Below are 15,563 nucleotides of genomic sequence, written 5' to 3'. Positions count from 1 at the left end.
GGGGGTCGCCGGTGGCCAGCCAGGGTCAGGGCCACCTGGGACGTGGGCAGAGCTGCAGCTTTGGGCAAGCAGGTTTCAGGGGGTGGTTTGTTCCAGAGCGGGGGGCAATAGAAGGAGCTGGGCGGCACCCCCCACGCCTCAGAGGGGATGGGAAGCCCCATTGTTGGGTGTCGTCGCCAGGGGCCACCTGCTTCCTTGATGCCCTCGGGACCCAAGGTGCCCAGCGCAGGGCAAGCGGCCCTGAGGGCACCTCTGGAGCCCAGCGCGCCTGCTTCGTGCAGCAGCAGCACCAATGGCTCTCGGGCCACGGCTCTCCTTCGGCCAAGCGGTGGCGGCGCCAGCGCTGGCCCTTCTGCTCCTCTGGCTTCCCGGCGGCTGCCCTCCAGCCTTGCGGGATGCTGCTCCCCTTCTGCAACCCTCGTCCCTCCTCGTCGTCTCCCTGAGCCCTCACAGACACGTCTCACAGAGACCGGGCATGGAGCACGGCATCTCCTGCTTATGGAGTAAGCCCATGAATCAGGGTTACCAGCCAGCCCCTGGAGCACAACTGCAGCCACAGCCCCCACTGCATTGCTCCTGCTACATCAACCCTGCCTGGGGGAAGAATACACCTTGCTGGTCTGGGCAGCTTGTGCTGCAGGCAACCCTCCTGCCTGGAAGAACGCCACCAGCCACAGCCTCCAGCTTCATTACAATGCAGTGCTCATCAGCTTCATGCTCTGCTCCTGGAGGCCTTCATCACAACTTGAGCATTGAGATGTGCGGGCAGGATATACGACTGCCAGGATTTGGCCCACACATTCACCCGACCCGCGGCGGGGAGGCAGTAGAGCTGGGCTGGTGTGCACGCCTCCAGAGTGCAAAGTGGCAATACCGTTTTAGCAGCCACGGAAGCAACTCATCTGCCCTTCTTCCCAGCAACGATCATGAAGAGGCACTACCACCGTCTGCTTACCCAGGAGTCGAGGTGCAACCCACATGTGCAACCCACTCCAACTACGGTTCGACTGTACGCTACAGGCACCATGTGCTCCGTTTAGCTTCAGTCAGCATTGAGCAGATGCGGCACATCAGCTACAAGTGTTCTCTCAAAGTCAAGCTTAACTTACAGCGTGGTCTCAGGATCAGCTCCAAGCTCCTTAGTGTTCCTCACCAGCCCCTTGGCCTCTCCTCGAGTCTTCAGCCTCTTGCACTTAGGGCACTGGCCTACAGGCTGCAGGACACACAGGGTAGAGGAGGTTGCTTCAGTTCCTACAATTTTTTGACTTTCCAGAGCAACTTCTGTGCTGTACCTGCTCTTCCACAGCTTGGTGAGATGCTAGTGGCGAGCATAGTTTTCCCTGGAGAAGTAGGAACTGGAATGGAAGCCAAAAACAGGGCTTTCCCTCTCACCAAAAAGGAAAATTGGAATGCTGCCGCTACTTCCTCTGCCATAATAATATGCAAGAATTGTTTTTATCCAAAGCTGGAAAAGGAGAATGATTCCAAATTGGCCAGCGATGCTGTGATTTCCGCTGTGCTTCAAGAATTTGACAAGAACCTTCTCCCTCGGATAGGTTATCCATCAGGAATTGCAAGAGCACTGCTGGAGCACAAAACACTTGTAAAAGGCACAGTGTCAAACATAGTCACTTTCAACATCACGTGGCTGGCAGCCAAAGTAATAGTGATGCCCAACGCTGTGAATGTGGAAAAAGCTTTGGGAGCAGCCATAACTCAAAACCCTGTGCCCCTTTTAACAGTTGTGCTAATTTTTCTAGCCTACCTTGTTTTGGCCCTCTGGGCCATGACAAAAGACAAGGCTGACAAGGACACAGAGGACAAGAACCCCATTCTGCCAGACAAGGAGCCTTTTGATAAAGTGCACTTTGCGGTCACGTTGTACACAGGGAGTCGCTTAGGAGCTGGAACCACCGCAGATGTTTTTCTTCAACTCGTTGGGCAGGATGGCACAAGTGACGCCTTTTGCTTACGACACCCACATCTTCCGTCATTCCATCAGGGAAGCACCGATACATTTTTGCTAACTGCAGAGAAAGATCTGGGAGATATTTGTGCCTTAAGGGTCTGGCACAACAACAACGGGCCTTCTCCAAGCTGGTTCCTGAGCAGAGCAAAAGTTGAAAACGTGGACACCAACAAGACCTGGTTCTTTATTTGCCGCAAGTGGCTTGCGCTCAACAAGGATGACGGCTTACTCCAAAGGACATTCCTTGCCATGAGCCCAAAAGCACGTCTCGGCAGAATTGACTATTTTTTGATTAATCTTGAAGCAAAGCTGAGAGATGGTCACCTCTGGTTCTCAGTTTTTGCTCATCCTGGCACCGGCACTTTCAGCAGGCTCCAAAGGTTAACGTGCTGTTTGGCAATGTTACTACTGAACCTGCTTGTTAATTTTATGTTCTTTAGGGCTGACAAAAAGGAAGAATCCCCACTACCTGTGAGCGTTATGAGATCAATAGCATTAGCAGCCGAAAGGGCTTTGATTACGATACCTGTGCAGATGCTCATCATTTCCTCATTTAGGTATTCCCAGAAGGAACGTTTTAATGCATTAGAAGGGGACAACATTCAGAGACAGAAGAGACCGCAAAGCGCTGTCCCCTTGTTCTTTCGCAAGAGACCAGCATTAGTTTTTTGCCAGGGATGTGTCTGCCTCTCCTGGACATTAATTACAGTTGTAACGGGGCTGTCTTCATTTTTTATTGTCTTCTATGGCTTGTCTTATGGCCAAGAGACCTCACATCAGTGGCTTTTAGCATCTTCAGTCTCCTTTGCAAAGAACATCTTCTTTTTCCAACCGCTAAAAATCCTATTTTTCTCAGCCCTGAGTACACTCCTTCACAAATATTGTCAAAGTATTCCGTGGCCAACTCAGGAAAATTATTCTGACTTTAAGCCAGATAAAGCAATGGAGACGGAAGACGAGGTGAGAGAGATGCACCGTAAACTTGTTCAAATCTTTCCCTTCACTTACATTGCACGTGAACGCCACACCAGACGCCGAGAAAGGAAAGATTATCTTAAGAATAGTTCCAGTATCATCCACTTAGGGTTGAAGTCAATATTATTACTTTTTGCTTCTTTAAAGGTCATAAGGTTTAAGAAGGGAGCAGCTATTGGGAAATTCAACTTATTTCATCCCATCAATTTCAGCCTCAGAGGAGACATCACTGACATTTGGGGCTCAGGGACAGAAAAATAAATGGGGAAAAGTGGTTTATCTGGTCATATGAGCAACGTGGGATATTGTATTTAGCACTCTGTGCTTTGTACTTTTCAAATAAATGCTCATCATTGTTTAACTTAATTAGTCATTCTTGCCTGAATTGATTAGTAAATTTTAAGGAGTTCTTAACACTCAGCCACTTGCTTTGGACTCTGTTCTGGTTTTCTCCCAAATTTTGGCCTTGTATCTACCTCAGTGGTACTTTCCCGTCATGGCAGCTGATACCTCTTTTACATAGACAATGACTGGAGAACAAGGCTATGAGGGGTAATCTGGCCTCTGGCAAAGAGGCCATGAGCGGATCTATGCTAAGCTAAACTAAGAGAGAGCTAAAAAAGGTGAGTGCTCTGAAAATGCTGATAAAACCTTTGCTCCTCAAAGCATAAGCAATAAAAGACGAGAGGATGATTTATTGTGCTTTGACCCAGCACAGTTAAATTAGGAGTTCTTAACACTAACAGCACATTTACATTTGTATGTGTGTGAAACTCATACACTTTTTACTTTTGCAAGGCATCCATGTCAGCCTCTCCAACAGTATAAAGAGTGTAAAATGGCCTTTCCATAGAATGCTGCTTGCCCAAGAAAGCTCTAAGGGCACGTTAATGGAGGGATTTCTTTTACCCTCCAAGGCACAAAAGGCCATTACTGGAGTATCCCCGAACGCAAACGAACGTTTGATTCCGGTAACACTCTAACATCCTCTCTTACCTGGCAGTTTACGAAACCAAGCGCAAGTCAGTCAAGCCCAATGGCTTAACTGCTGCCATTGGGAGCAGCCACGGCTGCAGTGCAACTGCTCATCTTCCCCAGCACTATCCTTGTCTTAAACTTGCTTCTGCACCACACTCTTAGTCCAAAAGAAAGCTGCCCAGCCTCCTTCTCCAAGGAAGCCCCTGCTCTGAGAGGGGAAATACAGAGACTCGCAGAAAAAAAGAAAAAAGCATAAAAGGAGAGCACACAGCAACATACCCTTACCTAGTGAAGGAGTGAACTCTCCAACGAGGATCAACCAGCACAGGAGAAAGAAGTGCAAAACCTGATTTCTTGTCCCGCTGCTCTTTTCCTGGGAAAAACAAAGTGCAAAGCCATTGATAAGTGGGACACCAGTACAATATCTTTTTAAAGATATCTCTTATCTATTTATTAAAAATTTGGAAAAAAAAAAAAAAAAGGACACATATATAGTCACAAGCCTTTTTGCAAGGCTTACTGGGCTTAAGTCTTCGGTTCTGGGCTTAAGTGGCATTGCTGTTGCTTTTCTTTCTGGCTCCTTCCAGAGAGGCAGTGACAGGATGCAGGCAGCAGCTCACGGAGGGAGTCTCTTCCCCAGTTGCTTTGTGGCGCAGGGAGGATATTTTGGTTTCTTCGGGGAGCGGGGGAAGCATTTCTGGGCAGAGGTGGTAGGAGCTCATCAAAGGGCATGCTGCCAGTTTGAAAGCTCAGAGCTGGACTACAATTAGTATCTGTAACCCCATCTCTGTCTCTTCTTTTTGGAAAGAGACAATAGGATTCTTATATTGCAGATCCAACCAGCCCTGCCCACTGGGATCAATCTGCAGTACCTGAGTTGGGATAGAAGGCATCGTTTTCCCTTCTTTTGTGATTCCAATGAAAAGGTACCCTAGGAGGGGGGACACTGTTTAAGTGAAAACTTCACTGGGGTTAGATGGTAAAATGTGACAAGAATTCCCTTGGGTTTTTTTTTTTTTTGTTTGTTTGTTTGTTTTGGGTGCACGTGCTAGAGATCTAGCATGACTTCCAAAGAGCTTCTGAAAAAATGTGCCAAACTCTTGTGGACTTCACCTGCCTCTTTATAGCATCGCTCGCCATGCCAAGACGCAAATTCAGGACTCCAAAGTCCACTGTTAGAATTGCCATAATGATCAAGTACTTGGGCTGAGAAGATGCCCTGGCTGCATGAACTGTAAGAAAGCCATACAAGACCAGTCCTGTCATGGCTGTCAAGGGATAAGCTTTGGCCTGGAAAGCTGGAGAAAAGGGAATCTCTCCATTCTCTAGAGTTCCATTTGGGCAGTGACTAATACGATGCAGTTCCAAAAGCCCTTTGTTAAAAGGGATGCAGGCGCCTTCCTATCCCTCTGTCATCAGGAGGTTTCTCATGCGCTTGCCAGGCTACTTCCCAAGAAGTGACGGGCTAAATTGCCCAGCGGATGCCAAATTGCATGTTTCTCTAGCAAACCGAAAGCATTTCCTCTCTTGGCTGCTCTTTCTTGCATTACTCTCTTTCTCAAAACATGAGAGTGGCCCAAATTGTGGAGGCGACAGATTGTCCACTCTCAGCTCTGAAGGAGCTGACTTTGTATACAGACCCGCTATGCTTCAGCTAGCTGCACAGGCATGAAAACGTCAGCTCTCTTCACCCTTGAGCGGCAATCAAGCCAACAGGAAAAAGGGCTCCAAACATTTCCCTCATATTTTACCTTTGTTCATAAATCTGTGCTCATCCCTTTGCTTGACAGACAAGAAAAGTGAAATGTGTGCCTTGCTGTCCACCAAGACCTACCTTCATGATACTGAACAAGAGAGTGATGCCCATTGTGCTTCTGACACTCTGCTAGCTCTCCATTTTACAGAGGAAACCAACCTTTTGCCACAGGGAGACAACAGAGCTAAATAGAAAAGTCTGGGGCTCTGCTTCGGTGGCCTCTAGTCTGCGTGGTATTATACTGGTCCTTGGGAGCAGCTAAACAGTTTCTCAGTTGTAAATAACTTATTCTGTTCAAGGAGCTATGAAAAATGTTAAGAAAGGAATGTCTGATCCTATGATGTAGCAGGAACACACCATTTGCTTGCCCAGGGCTGCTGCTGGCACCAGCCATGGTGCATACACTTGAGCGGAATTCAGGAGCAACTGTCTAGAGGTCATCTTGACCCTTTGCTACATCCCAATAATCTCAGGTCGTAACACAACCGCCCTGCGCTTCCATCTGTGCTTCCTACAATCTCCACACTTTCCAACAGCACAAAAGGTGCCAGCACAACAGCGCATGCCATACATGCCCACTTTGTACGCAGCGACAGCAAAAACATTCGTGCTGATCAAACCAACTCCCGCCCCTTTCCCCAAATGGCCTGTCACTCACCCATTGGCAAACACATCCAGTGCACATACATGGAGCTTCTCCAGCTCACTCAGTGCCTGTGATTTTGCCAGCATCATCATTCTTCTCACTGCACTGTCCAGCTCTCTGTTGAGCCACACTGAACTTCCAGCGCCAAGCAGCTCCAATCCATTAGCGATGGCAAGTGCCATTGCTGCAGAAACCAGCGCATTAGAGCTTGCCATGTAGAGCATTTACCTCTACATAAATTCCTGAAAGGGGCTTGTTTTGCCTGCTTCTTTGTTTGCTTTTTTGTTTGTTTCAAATGGGAACTGTCTTGTAGGTGAAAGCAGTCCCAGGCTTTAAGACATCATCCAGCAGTATCCAGGTGAAGAAGTAAAGGTTACACTTGGTAAAACTTGCATCTGCTGCTTTTAACTTGGAGAGACAGCCCTCACCATCTCCTAGGGTCTCCTTATTGCTCCAGGTTGCACCCTGTAACAGAGAAAGACAACTGCTAGAAAACAGACGATACTGAACTTCTTTGCATTCACACATGCAAGGCAAATTCAAAAGTAAGCAAGCCAAAGGAGGAAAAGAGAAACTTTATTTTCAGGGAAGAGTTAACTTAGTAGGATGATGGAGATCCTGGCTTCTTTAAGGCATGAGTTTATGTAGTTTATGTCTAGTGGGGGATTTTCCAGTGTCGAGTAGCAAGAGCTGACTGGCTGGAGCTTTGCCCTGCAGATGGAGTATTTAGCATAGCTCTCTGAAAGAAGGCTATGTATTTATTTATTTATTGCTCTCTACTCACGCCTTGCCTTAGTGGCCATGTGGCAGCTGGCTTCTGAGGTATCCCCTTCTCGTCTCAGCCAGCCACTTTTTCTCACAAGCCTTGCATGAAGGTCACATGTGTGAGGCCACAAGCTTCTGGTTCCATTTGGCTGAAACCTGCAGGCACACATGCACGGGCCTTGCTGAAGCCTTCTTTCCTGAACAACCTGAAGTAAAAAAGCCCTGTCTCAAGCACTCACAAGCTGTATTTCTTGAGAGACGCTTGCAGAAGACAGAGACCCTGCCCAGACACTTTAGCCAGCTCTGGCCAAGGCCAAAGACTGGCCCTTTGCCCCTGCTTTAAGACAAGAGTTTACTAACAGGATCTGGTGCTTCTTTACCCAGAGCCGTGTCCCTTGTGGAGCCTCTGCTGGCTCTCAGGACCCTCTGCTTCTTCCAGGTCACTCTTTGCACACCTGCTATTGCTCAAGGGACTTTTCCAGAGCTCTGGAGCTCACCAACCTCTCATACTCCCCAAAGATTCCCCAGAACGTTGTTAAGCCTCCTGACCTACCTAACCTTTTCTTGTGGATGAGCGCGTGTCATGCTGACACCTCCTTGCACCTCTTGGTATTTCCTGAAGAAGGCCCTCATTAATAGAACTTTTTCCCAAATACAAATATTCTCTGGGTTGATTCCTAGCTTTTTTTGCTTGCTCGTTTTCGGCTTTGCTTTTTGTGTCTGTTTAACTGGTAACATGACAGCAAACTCTGAGTCACCGCAGAGGAGGCTCCCGCTCCAAGTCGCGGCTCTCGCCGACTAATTCTCACTAACACGGACTCTCTCTGGCAGTGTTAAATGTGGAAAATGCCACAGGCTTGCGGTAGGAACTGCCAAGAAGGAAAGAAGGAGATACGTGTACAGGTACCTAAGAACATAAGCAGCAGAGTGGGAAGGGGAGAAGATGCTGCAGCAGGCACCATGGCTGCATGCTGCAGCAGGCACCATAGCTGCAAAGTGAGCGCTGACAAGGAGCAGAGCACCAGGGCCCAGGAGCCTCTGCGGAGCAAGCAGCGAGCGTGGGCAGAGCTGGACCCAGAGCAGGAGGCAGCGCAGAGCTCGCCCCAAAGGCACCCGGCCGGGGAGAAGCCTGTGAGGGGCTGGCAGGGGCCACCCGCGTGAGGGCCGCTCGCAGCCGCCTCACAACACGGGCCGCCCTCGCGCCAGCGCCCGTTCTGCGGAGGGCAGCGGGCAGGGGCTCCGCGGCACTCGCAGCACATGGCCACAGCAGCCTCGGCTCGCATCGGCCTCCCTGTGAGGACCCGCTTAGCGGGAGGAGGACAGGCAGGGAGGAAGCACAAACCGCACAGGGTGCTAAAGGCCCCTGCCCGCCGTGCAGCGGCCCTCAGCCTGCAGTCCCTCAGGGGCACCATGACCCTGCTTTGCCAACTCCATCCGCCCAAGAGCGGCCCCACAGCACCTCCGCAGCATCCACAACGCCTCCCGCCTCATGAAGGGGGAGCCCCTGGGGGTCGCCGGTGGCCAGCCAGGGTCAGGGCCACCTGGGACGTGGGCAGAGCTGCAGCTTTGGGCAAGCAGGTTTCAGGGGGTGGTTTGTTCCAGAGCGGGGGGCAATAGAAGGAGCTGGGCGGCACCCCCCACGCCTCAGAGGGGATGGGAAGCCCCATTGTTGGGTGTCGTCGCCAGGGGCCACCTGCTTCCTTGATGCCCTCGGGACCCAAGGTGCCCAGCGCAGGGCAAGCGGCCCTGAGGGCACCTCTGGAGCCCAGCGCGCCTGCTTCGTGCAGCAGCAGCACCAATGGCTCTCGGGCCACGGCTCTCCTTCGGCCAAGCGGTGGCGGCGCCAGCGCTGGCCCTTCTGCTCCTCTGGCTTCCCGGCGGCTGCCCTCCAGCCTTGCGGGATGCTGCTCCCCTTCTGCAACCCTCGTCCCTCCTCGTCGTCTCCCTGAGCCCTCACAGACACGTCTCACAGAGACCGGGCATGGAGCACGGCATCTCCTGCTTATGGAGTAAGCCCATGAATCAGGGTTACCAGCCAGCCCCTGGAGCACAACTGCAGCCACAGCCCCCACTGCATTGCTCCTGCTACATCAACCCTGCCTGGGGGAAGAATACACCTTGCTGGTCTGGGCAGCTTGTGCTGCAGGCAACCCTCCTGCCTGGAAGAACGCCACCAGCCACAGCCTCCAGCTTCATTACAATGCAGTGCTCATCAGCTTCATGCTCTGCTCCTGGAGGCCTTCATCACAACTTGAGCATTGAGATGTGCGGGCAGGATATACGACTGCCAGGATTTGGCCCACACATTCACCCGACCCGCGGCGGGGAGGCAGTAGAGCTGGGCTGGTGTGCACGCCTCCAGAGTGCAAAGTGGCAATACCGTTTTAGCAGCCACGGAAGCAACTCATCTGCCCTTCTTCCCAGCAACGATCATGAAGAGGCACTACCACCGTCTGCTTACCCAGGAGTCGAGGTGCAACCCACATGTGCAACCCACTCCAACTACGGTTCGACTGTACGCTACAGGCACCATGTGCTCCGTTTAGCTTCAGTCAGCATTGAGCAGATGCGGCACATCAGCTACAAGTGTTCTCTCAAAGTCAAGCTTAACTTACAGCGTGGTCTCAGGATCAGCTCCAAGCTCCTTAGTGTTCCTCACCAGCCCCTTCGCCTCTCCTCGAGTCTTCAGCCTCTTGCACTTAGGGCACTGGCCTACAGGCTGCAGGACACACAGGGTAGAGGAGGTTGCTTCAGTTCCTACAATTTTTTGACTTTCCAGAGCAACTTCTGTGCTGTACCTGCTCTTCCACAGCTTGGTGAGATGCTAGTGGCGAGCATAGTTTTCCCTGGAGAAGTAGGAACTGGAATGGAAGCCAAAAACAGGGCTTTCCCTCTCACCAAAAAGGAAAATTGGAATGCTGCCGCTACTTCCTCTGCCATAATAATATGCAAGAATTGTTTTTATCCAAAGCTGGAAAAGGAGAATGATTCCAAATTGGCCAGCGATGCTGTGATTTCCGCTGTGCTTCAAGAATTTGACAAGAACCTTCTCCCTCGGATAGGTTATCCATCAGGAATTGCAAGAGCACTGCTGGAGCACAAAACACTTGTAAAAGGCACAGTGTCAAACATAGTCACTTTCAACATCACGTGGCTGGCAGCCAAAGTAATAGTGATGCCCAACGCTGTGAATGTGGAAAAAGCTTTGGGAGCAGCCATAACTCAAAACCCTGTGCCCCTTTTAACAGTTGTGCTAATTTTTCTAGCCTACCTTGTTTTGGCCCTCTGGGCCATGACAAAAGACAAGGCTGACAAGGACACAGAGGACAAGAACCCCATTCTGCCAGACAAGGAGCCTTTTGATAAAGTGCACTTTGCGGTCACGTTGTACACAGGGAGTCGCTTAGGAGCTGGAACCACCGCAGATGTTTTTCTTCAACTCGTTGGGCAGGATGGCACAAGTGACGCCTTTTGCTTACGACACCCACATCTTCCGTCATTCCATCAGGGAAGCACCGATACATTTTTGCTAACTGCAGAGAAAGATCTGGGAGATATTTGTGCCTTAAGGGTCTGGCACAACAACAACGGGCCTTCTCCAAGCTGGTTCCTGAGCAGAGCAAAAGTTGAAAACGTGGACACCAACAAGACCTGGTTCTTTATTTGCCGCAAGTGGCTTGCGCTCAACAAGGATGACGGCTTACTCCAAAGGACATTCCTTGCCATGAGCCCAAAAGCACGTCTCGGCAGAATTGACTATTTTTTGATTAATCTTGAAGCAAAGCTGAGAGATGGTCACCTCTGGTTCTCAGTTTTTGCTCATCCTGGCACCGGCACTTTCAGCAGGCTCCAAAGGTTAACGTGCTGTTTGGCAATGTTACTACTGAACCTGCTTGTTAATTTTATGTTCTTTAGGGCTGACAAAAAGGAAGAATCCCCACTACCTGTGAGCGTTATGAGATCAATAGCATTAGCAGCCGAAAGGGCTTTGATTACGATACCGGTGCAGATGCTCATCATTTCCTCATTTAGGTATTCCCAGAAGGAACGTTTTAATGCATTAGAAGGGGACAACATTCAGAGACAGAAGAGACCGCAAAGCGCTGTCCCCTTGTTCTTTCGCAAGAGACCAGCATTAGTTTTTTGCCAGGGATGTGTCTGCCTCTCCTGGACATTAATTACAGTTGTAACGGGGCTGTCTTCATTTTTTATTGTCTTCTATGGCTTGTCTTATGGCCAAGAGACCTCACATCAGTGGCTTTTAGCATCTTCAGTCTCCTTTGCAAAGAACATCTTCTTTTTCCAACCGCTAAAAATCCTATTTTTCTCAGCCCTGAGTACACTCCTTCACAAATATTGTCAAAGTATTCCGTGGCCAACTCAGGAAAATTATTCTGACTTTAAGCCAGATAAAGCAATGGAGATGGAAGACGAGGTGAGAGAGATGCACCGTAAACTTGTTCAAATCTTTCCCTTCACTTACATTGCACGTGAACGCCACACCAGACGCCGAGAAAGGAAAGATTATCTTAAGAATAGTTCCAGTATCATCCACTTAGGGTTGAAGTCAATATTATTACTTTTTGCTTCTTTAAAGGTCATAAGGTTTAAGAAGGGAGCAGCTATTGGGAAATTCAACTTATTTCATCCCATCAATTTCAGCCTCAGAGGAGACATCACTGACATTTGGGGCTCAGGGACAGAAAAATAAATGGGGAAAAGTGGTTTATCTGGTCATATGAGCAACGTGGGATATTGTATTTAGCACTCTGTGCTTTGTACTTTTCAAATAAATGCTCATCATTGTTTAACTTAATTAGTCATTCTTGCCTGAATTGATTAGTAAATTTTAAGGAGTTCTTAACACTCAGCCACTTGCTTTGGACTCTGTTCTGGTTTTCTCCCAAATTTTGGCCTTGTATCTACCTCAGTGGTACTTTCCCGTCATGGCAGCTGATACCTCTTTTACATAGACAATGACTGGAGAACAAGGCTATGAGGGGTAATCTGGCCTCTGGCAAAGAGGCCATGAGCGGATCTATGCTAAGCTAAACTAAGAGAGAGCTAAAAAAGGTGAGTGCTCTGAAAATGCTGATAAAACCTTTGCTCCTCAAAGCATAAGCAATAAAAGACGAGAGGATGATTTATTGTGCTTTGACCCAGCACAGTTAAATTAGGAGTTCTTAACACTAACAGCACATTTACATTTGTATGTGTGTGAAACTCATACAGTTTTTACTTTTGCAAGGCATCCATGTCAGCCTCTCCAATAGTATAAAGAGTGTAAAATGGCCTTTCCATAGAATGCTGCTTGCCCAAGAAAGCTCTAAGGGCACGTTAATGGAGGGATTTCTTTTACCCTCCAAGGCACAAAAGGCCATTACTGGAGTATCCCCGAACGCAAACGAACGTTTGATTCCGGTAACACTCTAACATCCTCTCTTACCTGGCAGTTTACGAAACCAAGCGCAAGTCAGTCAAGCCCAATGGCTTAACTGCTGCCATTGGGAGCAGCCACGGCTGCAGTGCAACTGCTCATCTTCCCCAGCACTATCCTTGTCTTAAACTTGCTTCTGCACCACACTCTTAGTCCAAAATAAAGCTGCCCAGCCTCCTTCTCCAAGGAAGCCCCTGCTCTGAGAGGGGAAATACAGAGACTCGCAGAAAAAAAGAAAAAAGCATAAAAGGAGAGCACACAGCAACATACCCTTACCTAGTGAAGGAGTGAACTCTCCAACGAGGATCAACCAGCACAGGAGAAAGAAGTGCAAAACCTGATTTCTTGTCCCGCTGCTCTTTTCCTGGGAAAAACAAAGTGCAAAGCCATTGATAAGTGGGACACCAGTACAATATCTTTTTAAAGATATCTCTTATCTATTTATTAAAAATTTGGAAAAAAAAAAAAAAAGGACACATATATAGTCACAAGCCTTTTTGCAAGGCTTACTGGGCTTAAGTCTTCGGTTCTGGGCTTAAGTGGCATTGCTGTTGCTTTTCTTTCTGGCTCCTTCCAGAGAGGCAGTGACAGGATGCAGGCAGCAGCTCACGGAGGGAGTCTCTTCCCCAGTTGCTTTGTGGCGCAGGGAGGATATTTTGGTTTCTTCGGGGAGCGGGGGAAGCATTTCTGGGCAGAGGTGGTAGGAGCTCATCAAAGGGCATGCTGCCAGTTTGAAAGCTCAGAGCTGGACTACAATTAGTATCTGTAACCCCATCTCTGTCTCTTCTTTTTGGAAAGAGACAATAGGATTCTTATATTGCAGATCCAACCAGCCCTGCCCACTGGGATCAATCTGCAGTACCTGAGTTGGGATAGAAGGCATCCTTTTCCCTTCTTTTGTGATTCCAATGAAAAGGTACCCTAGGAGGGGGGACACTGTTTAAGTGAAAACTTCACTGGGGTTAGATGGTAAAATGTGACAAGAATTCCCTTGGTTTTTTTTTTGTTTGTTTGTTTGTTTGTTTTGGGTGCACGTGCTAGAGATCTAGCATGACTTCCAAAGAGCTTCTGAAAAAATGTGCCAAACTCTTGTGGACTTCACCTGCCTCTTTATAGCATCGCTCGCCATGCCAAGACGCAAATTCAGGACTCCAAAGTCCACTGTTAGAATTGCCATAATGATCAAGTACTTGGGCTGAGAAGATGCCCTGGCTGCATGAACTGTAAGAAAGCCATACAAGACCAGTCCTGTCATGGCTGTCAAGGGATAAGCTTTGGCCTGGAAAGCTGGAGAAAAGGGAATCTCTCCATTCTCTAGAGTTCCATTTGGGCAGTGACTAATACGATGCAGTTCCAAAAGCCCTTTGTTAAAAGGGATGCAGGCGCCTTCCTATCCCTCTGTCATCAGGAGGTTTCTCATGCGCTTGCCAGGCTACTTCCCAAGAAGTGACGGGCTAAATTGCCCAGCGGATGCCAAATTGCATGTTTCTCTAGCAAACCGAAAGCATTTCCTCTCTTGGCTGCTCTTTCTTGCATTACTCTCTTTCTCAAAACATGAGAGTGGCCCAAATTGTGGAGGCGACAGATTGTCCACTCTCAGCTCTGAAGGAGCTGACTTTGTATACAGACCCGCTATGCTTCAGCTAGCTGCACAGGCATGAAAACGTCAGCTCTCTTCACCCTTGAGCGGCAATCAAGCCAACAGGAAAAAGGGCTCCAAACATTTCCCTCATATTTTACCTTTGTTCATAAATCTGTGCTCATCCCTTTGCTTGACAGACAAGAAAAGTGAAATGTGTGCCTTGCTGTCCACCAAGACCTACCTTCATGATACTGAACAAGAGAGTGATGCCCATTGTGCTTCTGACACTCTGCTAGCTCTCCATTTTACAGAGGAAACCAACCTTTTGCCACAGGGAGACAACAGAGCTAAATAGAAAAGTCTGGGGCTCTGCTTCGGTGGCCTCTAGTCTGCGTGGTATTATACTGGTCCTTGGGAGCAGCTAAACAGTTTCTCAGTTGTAAATAACTTATTCTGTTCAAGGAGCTATGAAAAATGTTAAGAAAGAAATGTCTGATCCTATGATGCAGCAGGAACACACCATTTGCTTGCCCAGGGCTGCTGCTGGCACCAGCCATGCTGCATACACTTGAGCGGAATTCAGGAGCAACTGTCTAGAGGTCATCTTGACCCTTTGCTACATCCCAATAATCTCAGGTCGTAACACAACCGCCCTGCGCTTCCATCTGTGCTTCCTACAATCTCCACACTTTCCAACAGCACAAAAGGTGCCAGCACAACAGCGCATGCCATACCTGCCCACTTTGTACGCAGCGACAGCAAAAAGATTCGTGCTGATCAAACCAACTCCCGCCCCTTTCCCCACATGGCCTGTCACTCACCCATTGGCAAACACATCCAGTGCACATACATGGAGCTTTTCCAGCTCACTCAGTGCCTGTGATTTTGCCAGCATCATCATTCTTCTCACTGCACTGTCCAGCTCTCTGTTGAGCCACACTGAACTTCCAGCGCCAAGCAGCTCCAATCCATTAGCGATGGCAAGTGCCATTGCTGCAGAAACCAGCGCATTAGAGCTTGCCATGTAGAGCATTTACCTCTACATAAATTCCTGAAAGGGGCTTGTTTTGCCTGCTTCTTCATTTGCTTTTTTGTTTGTTTCAAATGGGAACTGTCTTGTAGGTGAAAGCAGTCCCAGGCTTTAAGACATCATCCAGCAGTATCCAGCTGAAGAAGTAAAGGTTACACTTGGTAAAACTTGCATCTGCTACTTTTAACTTGGAGAGACAGCCCTCACCATCTCCTAGGGTCTCCTTATTGCTCCAGGTTGCACCCTGTAACAGAGAAAGACAACTGCTAGAAAACAGACGATACTGAACTTCTTTGCATTCACACATGCAAGGAAAATTCAAAAGTAAGCAAGCCAAAGGAGGAAAAGAGATACTTTATTTTCAGGGAAGAGTTAACTTAGTAGGACGATGGAGATCCTGGCTTCTTTAAGGCATGAGTTTATGT

The 15,563-nt window shown here is 48.7% G+C and overlaps 1 protein-coding gene across 1 annotated transcript; it reads left to right on the top strand.

The window, feature by feature from the left end:
- Nucleotides 1–475: 475 nt before the first annotated feature.
- LOC148592932 (polycystin family receptor for egg jelly-like) lies at nt 476–2,589 on the top strand (the record flags this gene model as incomplete). The annotated part of the gene is made up of 2 exons (XM_088533042.1): nt 476–503; nt 1,527–2,589. Coding segments are annotated over exons 1-2 (1,091 nt in total), but the record flags the coding sequence as incomplete, so codon positions are not given.
- Nucleotides 2,590–15,563: the final 12,974 nt, after the last annotated feature.

Source organism: Tinamus guttatus, unplaced genomic scaffold (genome assembly GCF_059628265.1).
Source record: "Tinamus guttatus ecotype Peru unplaced genomic scaffold, ASM5962826v1 Tinamus_guttatus_pri_ptg000475l, whole genome shotgun sequence".
Lineage (NCBI taxonomy): Eukaryota > Metazoa > Chordata > Aves > Tinamiformes > Tinamidae > Tinamus > Tinamus guttatus.
This window is presented reverse-complemented; position numbering and strand designations above follow the sequence as displayed.